The sequence below is a fragment of the Apis cerana genome, linkage group LG8 (genome assembly GCF_029169275.1).
Source record: "Apis cerana isolate GH-2021 linkage group LG8, AcerK_1.0, whole genome shotgun sequence".
NCBI classification, from domain to species: Eukaryota; Metazoa; Arthropoda; class Insecta; order Hymenoptera; family Apidae; genus Apis; species Apis cerana.
Window position 1 is genome coordinate 5,038,241 of NC_083859.1, and position 22,321 is coordinate 5,060,561.

General features: G+C 33.9%; 1 protein-coding gene and 1 long non-coding RNA gene across 12 annotated transcripts; one reads left to right on the plus strand and one right to left on the minus strand.

Annotated features, from left to right (window-relative positions):
• The first annotated feature begins 1,396 nt into the window (after window positions 1-1,396).
• Window positions 1,397-22,101, plus strand: LOC107995310 (axotactin). Of its 11 annotated transcripts, XR_001765525.3 has the most exons (29): window positions 1,397-1,693; window positions 7,381-7,715; window positions 8,012-8,166; window positions 8,292-8,395; window positions 8,993-9,348; window positions 9,682-9,850; window positions 9,949-10,064; window positions 10,382-10,488; window positions 10,562-10,907; window positions 11,275-11,552; window positions 12,059-12,299; window positions 12,356-12,586; window positions 12,692-13,099; window positions 13,408-13,608; window positions 13,758-14,151; window positions 14,599-14,846; window positions 14,949-15,227; window positions 15,329-15,525; window positions 15,588-15,885; window positions 16,377-16,527; window positions 16,641-16,806; window positions 16,866-17,016; window positions 17,234-17,415; window positions 17,791-18,211; window positions 18,342-18,421; window positions 19,332-19,499; window positions 20,352-20,449; window positions 21,314-21,368; window positions 21,614-21,722. XR_001765525.3 is itself a non-coding variant. In XM_062078192.1 (28 exons), the coding sequence occupies exons 2-28, from the start codon at window positions 7,394-7,396 to the stop codon at window positions 21,757-21,759; spliced, it is 5,970 nt and encodes a 1,989-aa protein (XP_061934176.1). In that variant the 5' UTR covers window positions 1,397-1,693; window positions 7,381-7,393; the 3' UTR covers window positions 21,760-22,101. The 11 variants fall into 11 exon arrangements, 10 of the variants coding, with proteins under 10 accessions (XP_061934176.1, XP_061934181.1, XP_061934180.1 ...); XM_062078192.1 differs by lacking the exon at window positions 20,352-20,449 and having other exon boundaries at window positions 21,614-22,101; XM_062078197.1 differs by lacking the exon at window positions 20,352-20,449 and having other exon boundaries at window positions 18,342-18,376; window positions 21,614-22,101.
• Window positions 21,623-22,308, minus strand: LOC133666556 (uncharacterized). The gene is made up of 3 exons (XR_009830850.1): window positions 22,170-22,308; window positions 21,956-22,053; window positions 21,623-21,824 (listed from the first exon to the last, which is right to left on the minus strand). It is a non-coding gene; the product is annotated as an uncharacterized LOC133666556 (long non-coding RNA).
• Window positions 22,309-22,321: the final 13 nt, after the last annotated feature.

The following is a 22,321-nucleotide window of genomic DNA, read 5'->3' on the forward strand; positions in this document are numbered from 1 at the left end:
ATCATTTTTCACTTTTTTTAACATCTCATTTTATTTTTAGATGCAACGTGTCAAGAACTTGTTCGTTAAATGTAATTCACAGACTTCATCGTGCAAATTTTTATGAATGTTCTCTCTCTCTTCCTGTGAATATACTACAATGTATAATTTTAATTTTAAACGTATGCAAACCACCAACTTTACTTTCTCGATTCCATTGTAAATTCTTTCAGGTTTTAACTAAACGATCTACCAGCACACACACATATATATATATATATGTATTCGTTGCATGTGCTTTGCATAAAAAATTGTACAAGGACTGTTGCACCATTACGTATATTTTTATCATTTACGAAATATCAGTTAGAAAAATAAATCATTCCCTCGTTGAACAAGTAACTCGTCACGGTTACACCATCACTTGTCATAAAATACTTTCCTTAACATAATTCATCCTTTTATATTTTCCTCACGAGGCACTATCCACTTAATTTAAAACCAAATGTAAATGGAAAACGCAGAAATTCCTTCGATATAGAATTGCAAGGTATTTCTTATCGAGCTGTTGGTAAACAAGGTTATAAAGTCACGAGTAATACGTGACAGCTATCAAACACCGTTAATTTTACTACAAATTACAGTTAAGTAATTTCGATATATATACCGGACTAAATAGCTGTTTCGCGATGTGCAGCTAAATGAAACACCGTATAATATGTAGGTCGAACATTTTAACAATAATTATCGAATAATGATCACCCGTCGTTTATTAAACGGCCGCTAAACATGTTAAATCGACGAATTTAGAGATTATAATAATCGTTAAATCGAAACGTTAACAATTGACTATTGTGCTTCGATTAAATGTGTCGACAAAATTGAAATTTAAATTGAAACAGGATGCATATATTTGTATCTATATAATTGATAGATTATTTCCCATTATTATCTTACAAATTTTTACTACGTCAAATAAATTAATGATAAAAATTTCTTTAATGGCCATATGTAATTGTAATAAAAAAAAACATTATCCCACAATTTCAATTCTTCTATATTACGATGTATTATTAAAATATTTAAACATCCAAAATTAAACTGATACCACGATAACAAACCGTTTTATTTTATTACAATATATATATATATATTATTTCTGTTTATAACATTAAATTAATATATAACGATAATCCGGTTTGTATCTCGTCTGTTGATGGCCAGTAATTTCGTGGTCGATGACAAACATTTCTGATAACCAATTGAAGAGAGTTTCTCGAAGGAACTGACGAGTTAACAGGACACTTCCGAGACACCTTCTACAGAACTAGACCTCGTGATAGTACCCTCAATTGATACGCGGTTGGTTACGTGGGTGGAGGAAAAGCCTGTAGCACGGCGGCTTGGAGAATGAGTTAATGTGTCAGTCGTAAGCGCGATCCCGTCGCGTCGCGCACTTCGACAGACCGGAATATATATATATATATATATATATACACGGTTTAAAAAATTATATTCTTTCTTTCTCCTAACAATTTTAACCGATAAACGTTTGATGAAGAGAAAAATTCGACTTACGAATTGTTTTTTTTTTTTTTTTGAAAACAAGTTATTCTTCCATATCGCTGGTGAACCATGATCAGTGCTTTTATTCATTTAAACTGTTCTTCTGACTTTTCGTGAAGATTTTACATGACTATGATTTTTGAAACGTGTAAGTAATTAGTGTAGATGCGGGAATAATATTTGTAGAGATGTTGTAGTGATCACGAAAGTTTGGGGATTACTTTGAGAAGGGAAATTGGGATTGAAAGGAAGTAAGTGGTGCAATTTGTAAATTTGCGGAAGTACCCTATGTGCGCGAAGAAAATGATGGAAATTGATGATGGTAATTTCGGTAGAAAGGCGTGCGTTTCGCTTATTTTAATGTTTGAATTAATTTGAAATTTTAAAATATTATTCTCACGATGTCAAGACTTTGAATATATAGGAATAATAAAATTTGGAATTCGGTAAGTTCTCATGTGACGAGGTGCGGATGTAAAAAAAGTGTAAATTTTTATTCAAAATTCAACGAGACAAATAATTTTGTTCCCCACAATTTCGACACTTTTTTTTCAAAATGTGAGACACCGTTTCATTAAAAAACCGATATTTATCCCATATTCGATGGAATTTAATAATATTAAATTTCTCATTGATATAAATTGAAAAACGAATACGATTAAATTTTTTTTAATTTTTTTCCCTCAGAAATGTGAAACATACAGAAGGAACAAAACTAAAACTCAAAATATATAATCCTAACAACTTAAACGAAAATTAAATAAAATTCTACAAGAATTTAATTTTAATCTCCATTTAATTCTTCTGAACAAAAATAAAGAAATAAAATCCAAAAAGATTTTGGATTCTTCTGTTCTTGAAGGTGAAAAAGAAAAAATAAAAAATAGAAAAACAAAGAAGAGGAACATTTTTGAAGCATGACGTACACGGACTCGTGCTACTCGGTACACGGGCGATTATTAATCACACCAATTAGAAGATCGTCTTTAAAGATTCAATTCAGTTAATAGAGCAGTCGGTTTCTGAAAAAGAATCTGTGGCTAAAACACAACTATAAAAACACAACTACAGAACAAGTAAATAAATTTCTTTGAAAGAAAAGCAATTTTGATCATTCAAAGATTCAAAAAACTAATGTAAACAACTAATTATCGCAATCACGATAATTTCTTACTCATACTATTACCAATTTCCTTCTGTCAACCTGTTGGATCACCTGTTTAAAGACGCGGCCATATAATAATTAACATATGTTTATACAAATTAATATTTTGATATCAATATCAAATATCATTGAAGGGGCAGAGATAAAAATTTTCACTTCATTTGTCATAATGAATAGCTTTCTTTTGTACATTTATACATATTAACGTATATTAAATTTTGTATAAATGCATACTCTAATAATAAATAGCATAAAAATTATTCTACGTACATCTATACAAATTTGTTGCATTTTAAATTCTTTATGATGCACAAAGATGTAGAAATTAATGTAGCAATAATTTTCCTTGTAAAATATCCCTATATGAAAAATATAAGCATCCAACAATAGTTAGATCGAATTGATTCACCGTTGGATTCTGGCTAATTCATCCTTTTTCATTGATATGCACGGGCAACGCTCGGCACCTACGAGATAAACTTCCTTTATGTAAATTGAATCGTCTCCCTTCAAAGGATAAGATCGATGTAGCGCCCTACGTGATTTCCGGTCATGCAACGGAGCCCCTCGTCTTAAATAAAATCGGTCCCAGGCGTGGAGATGGATTATGAGTAATGGATTGCTTTTCATTCGTGGAATCGAGACTGTATTCGAATATAGTGGCCACAGATCCGTGACCCGGATACATTAACCGATCTTAGGAGGGAGCATCGGTGACTGATACGCGCCGATTTTAATGAAACTTTACACAATTGTTCATTGAATCCATTTATTTCTTTTTCCTCGTCTACTTTTCTTTAATGTATAAGGAAGAAATTAATTTTTCGCTTAAATTTAAGAAATTAAAGGCACAAATGCAAATACAGAGTATAAATTTTGAAATTTGTTTTTCTTTTTTTGTAAGAAAATATTACTATTTTGAATTTTTATAGTTAGTTAATTATATATAAAAGAGAATGGTTGTTTCGTAGATGCTTGTTTGATAGAATAATTCGAATTAAAAAGAATTGATATTAAGAAATTGAGAATTTTGTTGTATTGTTCTTTGTGTTTGAATGATAAAAATCTCTCAATACTCGTTTCATTTGTTATGCTTCTATCTTGCGCTATAAAAATTACAAATATATTCTAAATATTGAATTTTATTTCATCTTGTTTTCTATAAATTTTTCCACTTTATGAATTCCGTTTGATAGAAAAAAAAATGGAATCGAAGTAAAAGAGAATTAAAATTAAATAACATAATTTAAAATGTACAATAATACAGATTGTCCCATGTATGACCCAATACGATATATCAGAGGAGGGATAAAAATAGTCATATCGTTATTTGTAAGAGCTAAGATATATCGATTTGCTTTTAATAATTTTTAACTTAGCACAGAGAAGTAGATCAGAGAAGTGGAATGACATAGTTACAAATTGAAACTGTTTCTCTTTCATTCCGTTTACTTTGTTTCGAGGTAATTTTTTAGTCTCAATGTCATCTCAATTTAACAAAAAATAAAACGAGTAATTATTAAGATTTAATAAATGTTCGTTTTTTTCATTTAACCACATCGAAAATATATTTCCTTACTCGAGATCGAAGGTAAACTCTTAATTACTTTCCTATTAATTAATCGAGGATTCAGGTAAAGAGAGAGAGAGAGAGGGAGAGAAAGAGAGAAGAAAAAAACTCGAAATTTGATTGCTCATTACGTAAATGGAGAGCAGCAATTTTCTTCTTTTCTACCGAGCTTTCGCTTTAAAACCCGCCCACTACAATGACCCACTCGCCAGTTTTGCTCGATATATCGATTTTCTAGGGACAACAGGAGGAGTGCCCGTGAAGAGCTTACTACCTTGCCATTTCAAAATAAGAAACGTCTGCCCTTATTTCGACAAAAACGTGAAACATTTTAATTCGAATTCGGACAACAAGAATCGTACTTCCTTTGATTCGTTCGTTGAAAAAATAAAACATCTTAAATTTTATAATGAATCTCAAAAAAATCATCGTTATAACAAGCTTCTTTCGTACTGGAATATAATTGAAATTGACAAAAATTTTTGATACTTAAATTTCTAAGTTTTTAAATGAAAATCGAGATATTCCTCCACTTTCCTCGAATCGACCAATCACTTCGAAGGTACGAAGAAGTTAGGGGTTAAAGAGATAAAGGGGTTATGCGAAAACGTGTCGGTGGTGACGGGATCGCAATGAAAGTCAATAAACCGTGATGAGTAAGAGAGAGTAACAGTCGGAGTGGTATTAATAAATTAGTGTCTAGTTGCTACAAGCAGCAGCAGCAGCAGTGACAGGAGATGGTGGAATAACGGATAAAGAAAGAATAGGAAAATCGATGGACAAGAGACGAGAGTGATGAAGACGAAGATGGAAAGTGGATATTCGATTCTTTTCTTCGAGAGTTTTCGAGCTGCTTAATCCCTTCAAGGTTCGATTTCACAATGAATTTATGTTTTATACGCTAAAAGATTCAAATATATATCATTTTTTTTTTTTGAAATATTTTGTGAAAAAGATTGGAAATGTTGGAACATGATTATTATATTTTTCTTTGGAACCAAAAAGAAAAATGGCGCAAAGATTTGAAGATAAATTGAGAAAGAATGGAGTGAGAGAATTAATATCGATACACGAGAAATTTACTATGATTTATTACGTTAGAACACTGACTACGACAGCTCTTTATTCAATTTTAATGTTTGATCAATCTCAATTCGTTCGAGCATCCCAAATTTAATTCGATTACGGCTCCATAATCTCGACTCAAGCTTGGAGCTGTTTCATAACCAATGTTCCATAACCACCTGAATGTTATGAATGTTATATAACAAAATACTATATTGTAAAAAAATTCACCAGCAGTATGTACACAATTGCAGCAGTTCAATTATTCTATTTAATATATTATTGTATCGCACATGGTAACAGAATGACCCAGTTAATTTTGATCAAACTTTGTCGGTATATTTTATGAGTATAAATAAGAGAAACTAAAAGTTGGTATAAACTTTATACTACAAACTATTGAATAACTATGGAATAAAATAACGAACATTAAAACTATTGCCTATAATTTACACCTAATCCATACCCAATATAACATTCAATTATCAAGATAACCAACAAAAAAATAACCCAGTGCTCGGATCGCGTCGAGTTAACTTTCAATTTTCAATCTCACGCGAAAAGAAAAAATTCTTGATTTCCTTGAATTGGAATCCAAAATCCAAAAAGCCTCGTTAAATATAACTAACCATGCGTTTTCGAATGCATAAGAATTCTTAAATAAACCCAAAATTCCAAAATTTTGGCCAATTTAATCAACTTTTCAACCCTCGAAGAAAAAAAAACGAACGGAAAAGCTTTCTCGATCCCACGAAGCGACAGGGGGGAGGGGGATCATCTCGATCCCCCACATAGGCCGGGATTCACGATGCCCACGAAGAAAGTGGCCGCGCAAGGGAGAGGGAGAGAAGAAGGTGGCGAGGTGGTGATCGAGAGGAGGAGACGTTTATCGTGGCCGAAGCGTGATGACGATCCGTGTGCACACGCGTGTCGTGCGTGTGGGATCGGATTATCGGTGTGTCAGTGCGAAAGAAGACAATTGACTCGCAGCCGCCGTCGTGCTTGCCGGGGGCCTTCTGACGTCACATCCTGTCCTCTGGCTAGTCGCGATCTCGTTTGGACCACGGCACATCAAGGTACGCAGAAGGTTCGTGCGTCCTCAATGTTTGGACGCAGAAAACTGTCACAGACAGTCGTCTGGCACGTGATTTAGCAGCAGCGGCTCGCCACCAACCTTTGCTTCAACCTGTTTTTCCCTTTCGCGGGTTGAATATATCGAGCTCCTCATGGAAAACTTGACGGATTGATATCCGTGGCGAGGACGAGGCTGGAGATGGATGTTGATATAAAAATTCGAGAGTGATTGTTTGTGATCGGAGGAGGAGATGTGATTTAGATATCGAAGGTGAATATTAATGGTGAATGGATAACGATGAGGAGAGGGGATTGTCAAGAAAGTGATTTAATAGATCTTTTTCTTTTTTTTTTTTGGTGCATCAAGTGTGAATAGAAGTGCAATTTGCGTCGATGGAATTTGAGATTCTTTTCAAGTGGGGACTTGGGACTTCTTTCAAAAGATATATCTTATTCTCTGCTCGGCAGCGAAACTGGTGTCGTAATTAACCTTTTGATAAAAGTGATAAAATTACAAGTGATAAAATTTGGAAGGACGGAAGTTGAAAAGGACGATTATCCTTTCATCTTCGAGAATTTTGAGAACTTTTGAGAGTTTCAGAGTAGTTTGATAGATTTAATTTCGATATTAATGATACATTTAACATTATGAAATTTGTGGAATTATCCTTGCCGGTTTAAGCCAATCTTTCTTGGGATTTTTGAGAATTATCTCAAATTGTTCGTTAAAAATTGTGAAGAGATTAAAAACTTGTCGCTATATCCATCGATACCCTCTATCGATATTTATCTCTTTACTTTCTTATCTTCCGAATAATTGCCAATTATTTTACGATACGATGAACGTAAATAACGCCACGTTCTCTTTATTTTAAAAAGAAAAAATCTCCGAGAATAGTAGCCGAAAATTTGAAGAAAATTTGAAACGAAACATCAGAGGAAACGTTGGTTCATTTTTCAGCAAGGAAACAACGATGATCGACCAGAAAAGATGGATCTTGAGGATCCTCGTTTTGGCAAACGTTCACGCCGCGATCGCTTCGATCAACCTAACAGATTCATCGGAGATCGATCAATCGAACGAGATGGACTCGTTCACCACCACGAAGAGGACGTTTCTTGACAGGTGTCTGGTGAAGACCGAGCCAGGCCCGTGCAAACAGTACGTCTCCAGGTGGACGTTCATCAAGACTGAAGGGAAATGCAAGACTTTCTCTTACGGTGGCTGCTTAGGGAACGAGAATCGTTTCAACTCGGAAGCCGAGTGTCTATATTATTGCGGGGGTGGTCCTGAACGTAAGGAGAATCAAATAAATTTTCCCACTCGTTTAATTTTCATTATCGAATTAATATACGAAGAGATATCGCGAGAAAATGATGAAAAATGATGAGATATTAGATCACCATGTTTCTTATTTGATTTTCATCGAACGACAACAAGATATCTCTATTAGATTTTTAAAAGATCTTTGTAAAAATATCGTTTCTTTGTAAAGATAAGATAAAAATTTAGTAAAAAAAAAAGAAATATTTTGTATTTTTTTTTTATCGAATCTTGCCAAGATCTTTATCTCTATTTTGGGTTTTCTTAGACACACTGCCTTATTTGATCACGAAGGGGAACGTATTTGTAACGAGTACAGCAACCACGAACACACTGCCTTCCACCACCGCCATCACTTCACAGCCGACGTTTTCGCCACCAGAACCGACGAAACCGCCTGTACCAAAGTACAAACGAGGAAAGGTAAAATTTATTTCCATGAATTTCCTTCCTCCAACTTAACGTGTTTCAAATGTCGAACGAATAAGAAAAATTTACGATACGAAAGATTTTCAACGAGAGTTCACCCCAGAAAAATTGATCGACAGGAGCTCACCTTCATGGAATCTGGCTACGAGAAAACTTTTATGTTCGCCCAAAGCAACACGTTTATTCAACTCGACGGTAGCGGTATAAAACCGTTTCAACTTCGGTGAGTAATCCTGACTTTGCGCGAAAGGATTATTTCGAAACGGGAGAACGAAATATCAATCTGTCAAGAAAAAACGATGAATAGACGTTTACAAGTGGTAGTTTTTTTTTTTTGCTTCAAACATTGAAAAATCCTTGTTAAAACAAGGATCGAAAATTTGAAATCAAAAAAAGAAAAGGGAAAATATCAAATTTAACGAGGAATAAAAGAAAAGGGATAAAAGAATGATGATAATGTAATTGGGATACGAAGATTTTTCAAATCATTTCGTATTTGCTATAATATCTTCAAAAAATTGCATCGTAAAGAACAGCCTAACTTTTTAAATGTTCCAATAAAATAAAAAAGAATAGATTAATTCTAATTTCCTAAAATAGATATTTTCTATAGAATTATTGCTATTATTTCCAGCACATATATTTTGTAGAAGCATAAGATCAATTATTCTACTATTTAATCAATCATTAGCATTCAAATAACAAGAATTCAAAATATCCTAAATTGAATCCAAATCCGAACATTCATTCTTTCGAAACTTAACTTGATAATAAATTGAAAGAAATCCTGGGCTGTAATAATCACGATTTCAATTTGCAGACTGTGTCGCGAGATATCCTTCAAATTTCGCACGAAATTGCCCCACGGTTTGCTGGTGTATCACAGCGTCAAGGATCGGCCCGAGATCCGCTTAGACCCGTATGCTCTTTACGTGATCGTGGAGAAAGGCCAGCTGAAAGTGGTCCACGTGTTCGGGAAACGATCAACCAGCCTGACGGTCGGCGAAGGGCTGAACAGGGATGAATGGCACAGCGTTTTGGTGAGGATCGACGTCCACGGGGCGAAATTGATCGCCAGGGTGGACGATAAACAAGAAGAGACCACGCTTGAAGTCTTGGAACACGTGATCAATTATGGAGTGTCCGAGGAACTGGCGTCTGTCGTCCTTATTGGTGGTAATATATAATGACACTTTTCGAGTTTTCAAGTTTTTTAATGGAAAGATGAATTTTAAAACTTTGATCAAAAGGAATATAATGCCTCTCTTTTCGATGAATATTAAAATCCTTGAAATCTTCTACGAATAAATACATTATCGAATATATTTTTTGAATTTTCAAAATATCAATCGAGAGATATTTATCCAAAGATATTACCTTAATGATTGTACGCAAAATATAATAAGGATCTGGTTGACGATTATTGGTATATATTTATTGATATCGAAGATAAAATGATGGAATTATTTTCCTTATTATTTAATAGTGAATTACGTGATTTTTCGTTAGGGTTAAGCTCCGAGGAACGATTGCACGGCGTAAAATACATAATAGAATCGTTCGTTGGCTGCATAAGAGATATGGTTCTCAGCTCGGGCAAATCGGCCAGCGATTTGTTGCCCATTCAACCTCTGATTGCCACAAAACACGAAAACGTGAGAGAGGGTTGCATAGACAAGTAAGTAAGATAATCTTTAATAATTCCCTTAAAGAATGTTATTTTATGTTATTTTATAATATTCGTTTTCATTGATCGTAATTCACAACAAATTTCAGATGTAGAACACGAGAAAATCTCTGTTTCATCTCGAGTCAATGCGTGAATCACTATAATAGTTTAACTTGCGATTGCTTTGGAACGAAGTATGAAGGAGAACGATGCGATGTATATAGTACGTAATCATTTCATCAATACAACAATATTTTTCTGTTATAAAAAGGACGCACGTTTTATTCCGTATGAAAATTAATTGGGATTGCGCACAATTGGATTGAAAGAAAATTTGGAATTCTGTGAAGAAAAAGTTTAGCAGATTTTTTCAAATTAAAGTAGACAATTACTTTCCTAGATTCGTTACATCTATATAATAATAATTCAAAATTATATCCACATGGAATTTCTTATATATTTTGATGACCAGCAACTCAATCAATTTTCAAAACATCCTACATAATACCAATAAAAAATAAACGTTCGAATGCATTGCAGCGGCCACGATCTTAACGTTAAGAGGTTCCTCGTACGTATCTTTCCGCGTTTACGACTGGAAGGACAGAGTTCACTCGTCCGTCAACAGGATAAGCCTTGCGTTCAAGGTATTTGATAAATCGATTGATCACGGATCATATTTTCGTTCGTGAAATTAATTTTTATTCGATCGTTGGAAAGACGAAATGGGACGACTCGGCCTTGTTCTACGCTTCCGGGGAAATCGACGGTACGCCGCACTACGTAGCAGCCTCCATAGTGAACGGATCGGTGCACATCGAGTTGGATTTCGGCCACAACTCGAAGATCGCCACTGTACTCGGCGATTATATCACATCGAACCATTGGAACAATCTGACGATATTCCACAACGGATCCTTGGTCTTCGTCAGCTTGGACGACGAGATTAAAGTACTCGAAATTCCCGGTGAGAATTATAACATGATCATCGATCCTGAGATCTATATAGGCGGTGGTCCGGAGTTGCACAAGAAGAAGGGACTTTTGTCGCACAATAATTTCGCAGGTGAGAACGTGTCGAATATATCGAGTAACTGGTAGATTTTCTTCGCGACAAATAATTAAAATTCGATCTTTCCATACATTGGGATGAGATAAAAATCCGTTTCTTTAAATCAGATTGCGTATTCTTATCGCTGAATTATAATAAAACGTCCTTTTTTAAGACGTTACAATTTTCTTCAATAAAATTTCATGGAGATATAATAAAGGAAAAGGAGCAACAAAAAATGATAGATGCGACTTAAAATCTACAGCAAAGAATTTCTAAAGAATTTCCAAAGGAAACATTTCTAAGGAAACGTGAATCTATACATTTATCCCTCTAAAATACGATTTTTAAGATTGATGGAGATCGATTGAATCGGTTTCAGGCTCGCTGAAATACGTTTTCTTCAACGACAAGTCCATTATTTATGAGTTGAAACGTTCCAACCCCATGGTGCATTATATCGGTGTGCTCGAGCCCGAATACTACGAGGCGGATGTTGATGTGATTCCAATAACATATCCGTTCGCGACCAGCCACATTTGGTGGCCAATAGCACGGACCGACTCCCTTAAATTGAACTTCGACTTCAAGAGTTCGAAGCCGGTGGCTGTGGTCGCGTCTGGGGACGTGAAATGTAATCGTAGCCTCGGATACTGGGAGGTACGTTTCAACTTTGAGGAAATATTGGCTGCTTGAAAACCTTGGGGTGAAAATAGCGGTGAATGCGATCGTCGACAATAAATTTGAATAAATCTGATCGTCGAATAGAATAAATCGATATATTTTCGTTCGTTGGAATTTCGTTCGTTTTTGAATTGAATGAAATTATCGATCGAAACTGCCATCGACCAGTTGCGTCTTTGAATAGAATGATTCATGAATATTTGTGAATCGTAATGAAAATATATCGTAATAATTTGTGACAAGCAAAGATTGAGGATGAATATTTCTTTAATAATTTCTCGATGATTGAAGAATTAACGAAATTCTAATAAATTCGGTATCGGTAAAAATATGAAAAATTGTAAACTTATTGATTGTACACACATCCGATCTTCAAATTTACGAATTTACATTCAAAGTTGAACATCTTTCAAATCTGATTAATTATTCCAATTGTCCAACTTACATTTTTTTAACGAATTTAAAACATTTTTAATGCGCAGCTCCAACTGATGAACGACGAAATCCGTTTTCAACTGATCCCGGTGTTGGGCGAAAACGTCACTGTCACGACTGCAGTCAAGTTTCCGCCTTACAACACGTCTTGGCACGCGGTCGAATTAAATTACACGAAAGGGGAGATCAGCGTTCTGGTGGATTATCGGAACAAGCAGAGCAAATTATTCTCGATGACGTTCGAGCTGGGCGACAAAGTCATCATAGGAAGTGGAAAGAACAACACGGGTAAGTTTCTCTCACAAATCTAACGTGACAGCGATATATATTTGATTTTTGGATAGGTTTGGTCGGGTGTATGCGCGAGATACGGGTGAACGACGAGAGAATAGAGCCTAGATACGTGATGAACACCGACAGAGTTATGGGAGAAGTAGCGTTGGACAATTGCCAATTCATCGATCCTTGTACCAGGCCGAACACTTGCGAGCATGGGGGGAAATGCTCGGTGAAAAAGGACGAGATCAGCTGCGATTGCACCGACACCGGTTACGTAGGGAAAAATTGTCATTTCAGTGAGTCGTTTCAGAAATTATCGCGAGTATTGTTATTATTCTGGGAAACGAATTGAGAAGAGTTGGAAAATCGGAATGAATTTTAAAAGGAGAAAAAAATTTCAGCTAAATTCAGAAAAACCTGCGAGGAATTGGCATTGCTAGGATACACCCAGGACGATGTGTACAAAATCGACATCGACGGTAACGGTAGATTTCCTCCTGCCCTGGTCAAATGCGAGTTCCAATCTATCGAAAACTCGACCAAGACCATCGTCGAACATAATTTGCCCTCGCAAGTCGACGTCAGATCGATCGCAGAGTCTGATTTCTCGTTCAACATCAAGTACAGGCAATTCACCGCTGAGATGCTTCAAGAATTGATCTCGCACTCGTTGTACTGCAGTCAGTACGTCAAATACGATTGCTATAAGGCACCATTGGAATTGCACAGCGCCACGTGGTTCCTTAACTCGAAGGGAACCACCGTGGATTACATTGGAAATGTGAACAGAGGATCTTGTCCTTGCGGAAGTGAGTAAAATCGAAATAATTCTTTCGCGTATTCGAAGATCGAGACGATTGAAATTATCATTCCGTGTAAAGTATTACGTTATATCATTTTAATTTCAATAACTTCTGAAATATACATTTGGCAAAATAATGTTTTACCTAGAAATTTCAACATTTGTTAACATTTAAAGGAGTGATGAATTTGGAAAATATAATGATAAAATTTCCATTTGATCAATACCAAATTGATTCGTAAAATCAAGAAATTTTGATTATACAGTCTAGAATAATTAAATTATTCAAGGAATTGACAATCTGTTTGTGTTTAGTGAACAAGACATGCATTAATCCAAATTTAAGCTGCAATTGCGATTTCACCGGAAACGGGGATAAATGGCTTTCCGACGAAGGATATTACGAAACACCGGATTCTTTGGGTATCACAGGAATGGTATTCTTGCAACAAAGGGATCTCGAGGAAGATGCACAAGGCCGAATTACCCTAGGTCCATTAGAATGTGTCGAAACGAGTAAATAATAAATTTTTACCTAATAATCAAAATATTATTTATATATTGCAAGTAAATATTCTTTTAAAAAATATTTCAATTCCAAATTCGATTAAAATTCTCATATTTGAAACGAACGATTTACATCGACGTTGTTGATTTTTATACAGATACACAAAAGTACGTTGTAACATTCACCACTTCGCAATCGTACATCGAAGTACCAGGTTGGAGAAAAGGCGACATAGCATTCAGTTTTCGAACAACTGGAGAGAAAGCTATTCTATTGTATCAACCACCCATCAGAAACAATTATCCATCTTTCATGGTTGCTTTGACCTCAGAGTATCGATTGACGTTTAATTTCACCCTGAGCACGGGTGTTATAAAGGGTATAGAGGTGGAGAGTAAAAGAAAATTGAACAACGGGGAATGGCAGAAGATTTGGATCGATTACAACAATTATCACGTCAGATTAATGATCAATACCGACTCTCAAATGCTCGATCTCGAAGACAAGTTTGGACCGTTCGAGGGCTCTATGTTTATCGGTGGAGCTACTGCGTGAGTATTAGTCTCAAAAATGATACGATACAATTAGATGTAATACATTCTTGTTCATCAATTTTGAATATTTTGATTTTACCTACCGTTATTATCTTGAAAAGTCAAAATCGAAGTAAAAATGTAATGGTTTTCAAAAAATATAAAATAAACAAATTTTAAACAGGAAATATTTATCAAATGGACAAAATATTAAATTTTAACATAGGCACGGGATAAAATATTTAAAAACCGTTCGAAGAATTGTATAAAATTGCAAAATAAGTTTTAGCAATGACACAAGATATTTTCAGAATAGAAAATAACGTATAAATTATTGTGAAAAATTTTTAAATTCTCATTACGGAAAATAAAAGAAAAGAAAGAAAGAAAATAGGCAAAAGTTTATTATATAGATCATCACACGTATAAAAACGCAATAAAATCAGAAACGATTTTATCTCTCAGAGAACATTTGAGAACTTCTTCAGTTCAGCAAGGACTCATAGGCTGTTTTCGAGGTTTGGTCGTGAACGGAGAGATTCTGGACATTCACAGTTACATGTCTGTTCATTTGTCCGAGATCATCAAAGATTGCAAACCTTTCTGTCAACCGAACAAATGCCAGAACGGTGCAAGGTGCGTAGAATTGTGGAGCAACTACGAATGCGTCTGTGAGAACAAATGGGCCCATTTTGGCGACTATTGCGAGAAGAGTAAGCTTCTGCCAATTCCAATTTCAACTACTAACTCCTTTATAAATTTCAAATAATTCCTTCGAAATAATTCCTAATAAGTCCGTTGAATTCTGTCTTTAGACATAAACAACGAGGCGTTGACATTTACCTCGCAAAGTGCTTTCCTGAAGAAAAACTACTTTGGCACGGATGAAAAGGACGAAGAGAAATCGCTGTTGAAGAATATACTGATGGAAAATATTCTAATCAATCTGAGAACGTACGACACCTATTCGTCGATCTTGTACGCGAACGACAACTTGAACAACTTTGCCCATCTTTACATCTCGAATGGCACCAGTATAGTATATCTGTTCAACGCTGGTAACGAGATTAAGAACATCACTGTGGAATATCCGGGTAATTTTCAATTCAATTTAAAATATTAAAATATCCAAGAATAATAATCTTTCCCGTTGTTCGATCACAAATATTTTTTTTTTTTCTTGGAAAACTTTCAGTGAACACAGGGATCTCGATCCAAATCGCGATTATTCGGAACGAGAGATCAACCACGCTTCACGTGAACGAATACAATTCCACATTGAACGCCACGCCTGTATTACTGGACACGTATTCGAACAAACCTTGGATAAATCCGGAAAAAGAGGTGCTAGCTCCCCAGAGGCCGCCAGCCTCGCCCACCAGCTATTTTCAGGTGAGATATCAGGGGTTTCGAGTCGAATCGAATGATCAGCAATGATCAGCAATCTTATATAGGTGAATCTAGGGGGTTTCGATCCGGATGATTTGCTGAGAGTCGGCAAAGAGGACATGCAAATTAAGGGGTACGTCGGCTGTCTTGGTGGATTAATGATCGGAGAATACGTGGTCAATTTATCTAAGCTTGCCAACGAGGCCAATCACGAGGGTAGCAAGGAAATACTTCCTAATTGCCAAACGAAATGCGATGCAATGCCTTGCAAGAATTTGGGGATCTGCACCGAAGATTTTGAGAGGCAGGAATCATTGTGCAATTGCGAGTTAACGTCGTATTTCGGGGAGCATTGCGCCGATGGTGAGATATTTTCGATTTGAGTGTTATAATAAATTGGATTAACGAGTTCCTTCGTGTTTTCTCTTTCAAAAGGGCATTAAATTTATCTACGTATTAAAATCTTATCTCGATAATTTTTCGCAAAGAGAATTTTTTAAGAAAAAATAAGTTCCAATAAATATTGTAATAATATTATATATGTTATGAATTGAAAACAAAATGCATTTTGATTTTTAGAAACTTAATAGAAATTATTTCTGATTAGTTATTTATAGGGACATTACCAAAAATTGTTATTGTTGAGAAATTATTTAATAGATTTAATTTTACCTGTTCTTTCCTGTCCTCAATAATAAATACTGATATTATTAAAATTTTTTAAAATATCTTAAAAATAAATCATGTTTTAAATTATACGATCTTGGAACAATTCAGAAATTTTTCAGAATGTTAAATATAATATTCGCGACGATTCTCAGATACGATACCAAGGAATTTCTATTTTCTGTTAGAAAAAGGGGCAGATTTCAGTGGCGAGAGCGTCGTTCAACGGGAGTTCGATCTCGTTGGAAAAGTGAACCAAGTGAAAGTTCAACTCGCATTTTCAACCAACGAACTACGACAACGTACCACAGCGCTTTTGCTTTTACAGACAGAAAATAAGTAAGTTCTCCCTTTCTGTATGGAAATTCGTTGCTTTTACGCACAAAATTTCGAATTGCTTACTTCTCGAATCCTCTTTTTAAAATCACTTTTTTTTCCTTTCCCCCTTTCAGAAGAAGCTATTACTTGCTCGTTGCTTTAACGTCAGAGGGCCAATTGATTTTCGAGGAAGACAGAGAAGGATCCGCGTTTGGAGTGCGTTTAAACGATATAAATTTTTTGAACGGGGCCAGGCACAGTATTTACTACGTTCGAGACAATAGCACTGTCACGTTTCTGGTAAAATGACAAAATGTTTCTCGAATTCGAGGATACCTGCAATTTCTCCTCAATTATAGATCGATCGTGAACCAGTGACGCTGTTACCGATCCCAGCGTTGACTCTCGGAGAGGACGAGAGTCCAGGGGTGACCGAGATCCAACTAGGCGGTCTGAACACGACAGACTCGCGATTCAGCGCGTACAAGGGATACACCGGTTGTCTGAGCAGTGAGTTCCAAAAAAAATCGTTAAAAGTCATCCGATTTGAAACAGTCGATATGTCGAAATTGCGAAATAATGAAAGAGAAAGAGAGAAAAGAACTCGTCGACAGCGAGAGAGGAATCGAGGCGTGACTCTAATAGAATACCATGTGTTTCTTATGTTAGACAAAACGATCGTCAGCCACATTCCGATTACGAAATGACGGATACCCTCTTCTTGTAGACGTCGTGGTATCGATCAACGGGGGACCGGACATGAAGCCGCTCGAGGAATATATGCTATTTACGAAACAGGGAAGCGAAACCGTGAGGGCGACGATGCCTGCCGGCGTCAGAAGCGCGCAGTGCGCTGTTTTCCACGTCCAACCGCACGGCCTTGACCCACCCAAGAACGATAGCAACGTGGTAAGCAATCTTTTCGAATTTTTCCCTGCAATTCCAGCTTTCGATCGGTTATCATTGAGATTCTCTTGCTACCGTTGGATTTTTATGAAGAAATGACTTTATGAAGAATTCTGACAGATACGTTCTTACGTTACATAAAATGTTCGAAAAATGTATCAACCTTTGTACGAAATTATGATTCTCACGTAGCAGAGCTTGTGGAACGTTAAATTTTTATGAAGAATCTCACGATTGATAAATAAAGTGCAAATAATGTATGACATGGTGACAAAACGCCGAGCAAACTTTCAAAGTTTCGAAGAAACGAAGCGAAAAATTTTAAGTTTAGAAAAAAGAAAAAATATGTAAGGGGCGGAAAAAAAATTTATGTCGAAGGGTGTCGACAAAGTGTGGGTGGAGGACCCGCCGGAGAGGATACCGTACAAATCGCAATACACGAACGCGACCCAGGAGGAGCAAGGTGCTGGTACTTACATCTTCATCGCGTTGTGTTGCGTGTTCGTGACAGCGGTGATCGGTTGTATCTACGAGGTGTGGCGGAGCGCGAGGAAAGATCGGCGTCGAAGACGCGCATCCGTCGCCTCCACGGTTCCCGCGCCCGGATCCCAGAGGTGGCAATCGCAACAGTACACGGATCCATTAACGGGTGGCGTGAAAACGGTCGGGTTCAAGAACGTGGCCGAGGACGAGAAAAGACCGAACGGCACGCACATGAAGGCCGCGGTCAAGGAGTATAAACCGTTGGCCAACGCGGAGTCGAAAGAGTTGATTAACGATAAAAGAGTTCATATCATAGGTAGGCTCATTTTGAAATATCGATCAATCGTTTGGTGGGAAAAAAAATTCGGTCCAGATATATATACATGTATAGATATATGTCGTTTGTGAAAAGAGGATTCGAATTTATAATTATAATTTTTTTATAGCAGATGAAGAACCAGAGAAGAAGGAGCTCCTAGGGGTAAATACAGGCATCATCACTAAATCTCCGAAACTGAATCCATTCGTAAAGATTTTTTCTTTTTTTTATAAAAATTATCTATATTAAGTTTAAAGTAAGCCTGCTGAATAGATTTTTCAAATGAAAATTTATGATATCTATATACGAATTTAAGGAAGAGAACGATGATTGAATCGGTGATTGGATGTTTTAATAATTTGATCGTTGTCTACTTTGCAGGCTCGCTTTTCAGCCTTTTTGAAACAAATTTGAAATAAATGAAAAATCCATTGATGAATAAATCAATTACGATATTCCGTTAGGAATATTTTCATGAAGAATTATTTATAAGAAGAAAAATTAATATTTTTTTTTTGTTTATATTGATTAATTTTGATAAGTTCAAATATTAATTCAAAATATACATATATAAGATGTTCACATTATTATCTATCATTATGAATTTCGTGAGATTATTAGAATACGAATTAAAATTTTTTATTCCTACACGACGGATTTCCAAATTCAATTGTCTCAAAACTGAGATATAAAACGAACCTAATTTTTTATTTTCGTTTTATTCTCTCGTATAAAATCTATAGGATCGTACCATATTCAAATTATACACCCTTATAGATATTTTCTAAATACATCGAATGTATAAAAGTAAAATCCAAAAAAACTAAGATATGATGAAATAAACTCAATTAAATACAGGATTGTACCATGCTGAAATATACATCCTGAAATTAAAATGAAGATTAAAAAGAAAAATTAGAATAAAACAAACAGAATTGAATTTAACTACTAGAAATAACTATACACTATATAGATATATTTTGTATAGACATATTTTGTGAACATCGAACGTATACGTATGAAAGATAAATTATGAAAGAATTAGAAAAAAAATAATTAAAACAATGAAAAATAAATTTTATTTCAATTTATTTATCGCAAATCGATCTATTTCCAGTCAATGGAAGATCTACAGGAGGAACCTGAACTGGAAGAATGCGAAGAAGAGGAACCAGATGAAGAAGATGAAGATGAAGATGAAGATGAATTTAAAGAACAAAATACAGACGAGGAGGAGATACATCAAAAAACAGAACGTACTGATGATAATGATTTTGTCAAGTCGGTAAGAAAAACATCGAGAAGTTATTTCTTGAATAGATAGATATCTGTCCTTGAAATACGAATCAGTTGATATAATTTGAAAGAAATAGCAAATCTATTTTTTAAAGATCTCAAAGTACATATCATATCTGTATAATAATAAATGCAAAATGTTCAGATTATTGATTTTGTTGAAGATCTAAACATTGATAGAGCTTTAAAAAAATATTATAAATTATAAAATTGAATATTTAATTTTCTAAACAAAATATATATCAGTGTTCAAAATTTCAACAAAATCTGTAATTCAAAGATTTAGAAATTTTTTTATAAATCAAATTAAGAAATGAAAATTAAATTTTATTATTCTTTTCTCTTTTCTTTATAATTTTTAAATTAATCAAATTGTCATTCAATTTTATTAAGCTAAAGAAAAATTTTTATTTCAAAGACAGATTCGATTTCATAAACTATGTTCGGATTTTGTTGGATATATTCATTAATATTTTGATTGCGTCGTAACACACCAATGTTATTCACACCCATTATCATCACACACATTTGTTATTTATCTTTGTCGGCTTTGTATGTATATCCCTCCTACACCTTTTTTTTATATACATATATATATATAAATATAAATATGCAATATTGATTATGTTATACGAACGAATAAAATATCCTTAAAGAAATCAATTTTTCAAACGTTGTAACATCTCATTCCTCGTAAATCCATTAAATACATTCTTCCTATAAATCATTTCATCCGATAACCGATTAGGAAATCATCTCATAAAATCGATTTGAGAAATGCGAAGAAATAAAAGGGATCGGGATGCAACGAACAATAATCGAAAATATATGATACTTTCAGCCAGAAAATTCGTCTAGGATAAGTGTCGAAGAGAGTGTTGATTCCTTAAACAACAATCCGAAACACGATGAAACAAAAACGCAATACGAAGTTTAAAGGTACTCAGTATTATCGTATAGCTTGTTGCATCCTTTCTTCTTCTGATTAGTCATTTGCTTTTTGATTATAATGCAAATGTAATTTGCATTCATTTTGCAAAATATTAACGCGAATAATTTTAATGAAAAAGAAATACAAAGATTTCAAAATAATAAAATATTAAAATGTTTTTTAATATTTTCAATTATATAATGCGAATTACATTAGGATTATTATCACAGAATAAGAACATGATTAAGTGTCATTAATTTCTTGTATTTCAAAAAATTATTTTATTGAAAATCATTGCATGATTCTGTACGATTAATATAGAAAAATTGCCTTTTTTTGCTCTCCATTTTTTATATATACTAGTTATCTATCTCCTATATTAAAAATGAAACTTTAATAAAGAATTTTTTTTACATCTTTTTTGTAAAGTATAATTTGTTACAACTATAACAGTGAAAGATATAACATAAATCAACTTTAATAAAATGGAAATATTTGATCAAAATATTCAGTTGCATGAATAAAATATTCTTTCATTTTCAGATATTTCATTACAGATAATACTAAGATAATAAAATAATAAAAATAAGAAATTAACTGAAATAGTATCAAATGTAAATATTAAAAAAAATTTGACTATATAAAGAATGCATCAATCAATATTGCATGAATTATAAATATGCAAAAAGAACCAATAGAATGTATTGCATTAAATGGATGCATGTTACATTAAAAAATTATTAATTATAATTTATTATAACGTTCACTTTTTCCTAAATTTTCCTTGAAATGAAATTAAATTTAATATAATATTTTCACTATCTAACATTTTCAAATTGAAAATTACTTAAAATAAGTTTCATCTTATTTAGGAAAACATGCTAAATGATATTGGACAACGATCAAGAATCGAAAATTTATTTTCAGGTCAGTATTATTTTAATTATTTGTAAAAAAGCATATTTTGTTATTAAATAATCTATCATTGTTGCAATATCATTTTTATTTTATATTCTAAATTCGAATAATAATTAAAGAATACTATATATAGTTTAAATATCATCTTAGAAAAGTAAATCTTCAAAATACAAAAAAATAACAAGTGTATTAGTTTTAATATTAATTTTTCAGTATATTATTTATTTTGAGAATTTATATATATAACTTTTTAGATTCTGCAAGGCGTTACATTTACAATCTGCCATCTATCTATTTACCGGATCGAAGAATTTTTGGATATCCATTGAATTATCCTGATTTAGCGAAATATCAATCAAGAAATAGAAATTCTATTGAATCGGTATTATCTTTGGATTAGTGGATTTCAAATTTATGAAAAAATTTTTAATTTCGCGCCATGTTGTGTGCGCACGCATCACAAGTCTGAAGATAATGCGAAATAAAAAAATTTTAATGTACAACGATATACAATAACGAATCCTTATTAAATATTTTATGATAGTTCTTGAATACAAAAAAAATTTTAATTTGTTTTAAAAATATGTAATACTTACGTATGCAAATGTAGATTAAGTCCATCGATGAAGTATTTCCGTGAATTTTTCATGGTACACATTGATTGAAGATGTTCACGCAAAGTTGAAATAATTTACTGGAAGAAAAAAACAATAAAATTATTTCTGATGGTCATACTCTTAAATAACGATTCCTACAAACATCTCCTTATATATGTATAATATCAAATTTACGTTATATTATAATACGTACACATTAGAATATCAAATAAGAATATATTTCTTTCTTATCTCATATTACACGATTGTTAAAAACACATAAGATAAATGTACATCACAATCACTTTACTTTTTTAACTACTTTACTTTTTACTTTAAATTTTACTTAAAACTTCGACACTTTCG

What these genes read in the sequence shown, in the direction of transcription:
- LOC107995310 (XM_062078192.1), top strand. Translation starts at nt 7,394, where the DNA reads ATGATCGACCAGAAAAGATGGATCTTGAGGATCCTCGTTTTGGCAAAC. An exon ending in AGGATCTTGTCCTTGCGGAA is followed by an intron (nt 13,100 to 13,407) that starts GTGAGTAAAATC and finishes GTTTGTGTTTAG; the next exon opens with TGAACAAGACATGCATTAAT. An exon ending in CTCCGAAACTGAATCCATTC is followed by an intron (nt 18,422 to 19,331) that starts GTAAAGATTTTT and finishes ATCTATTTCCAG; the next exon opens with TCAATGGAAGATCTACAGGA.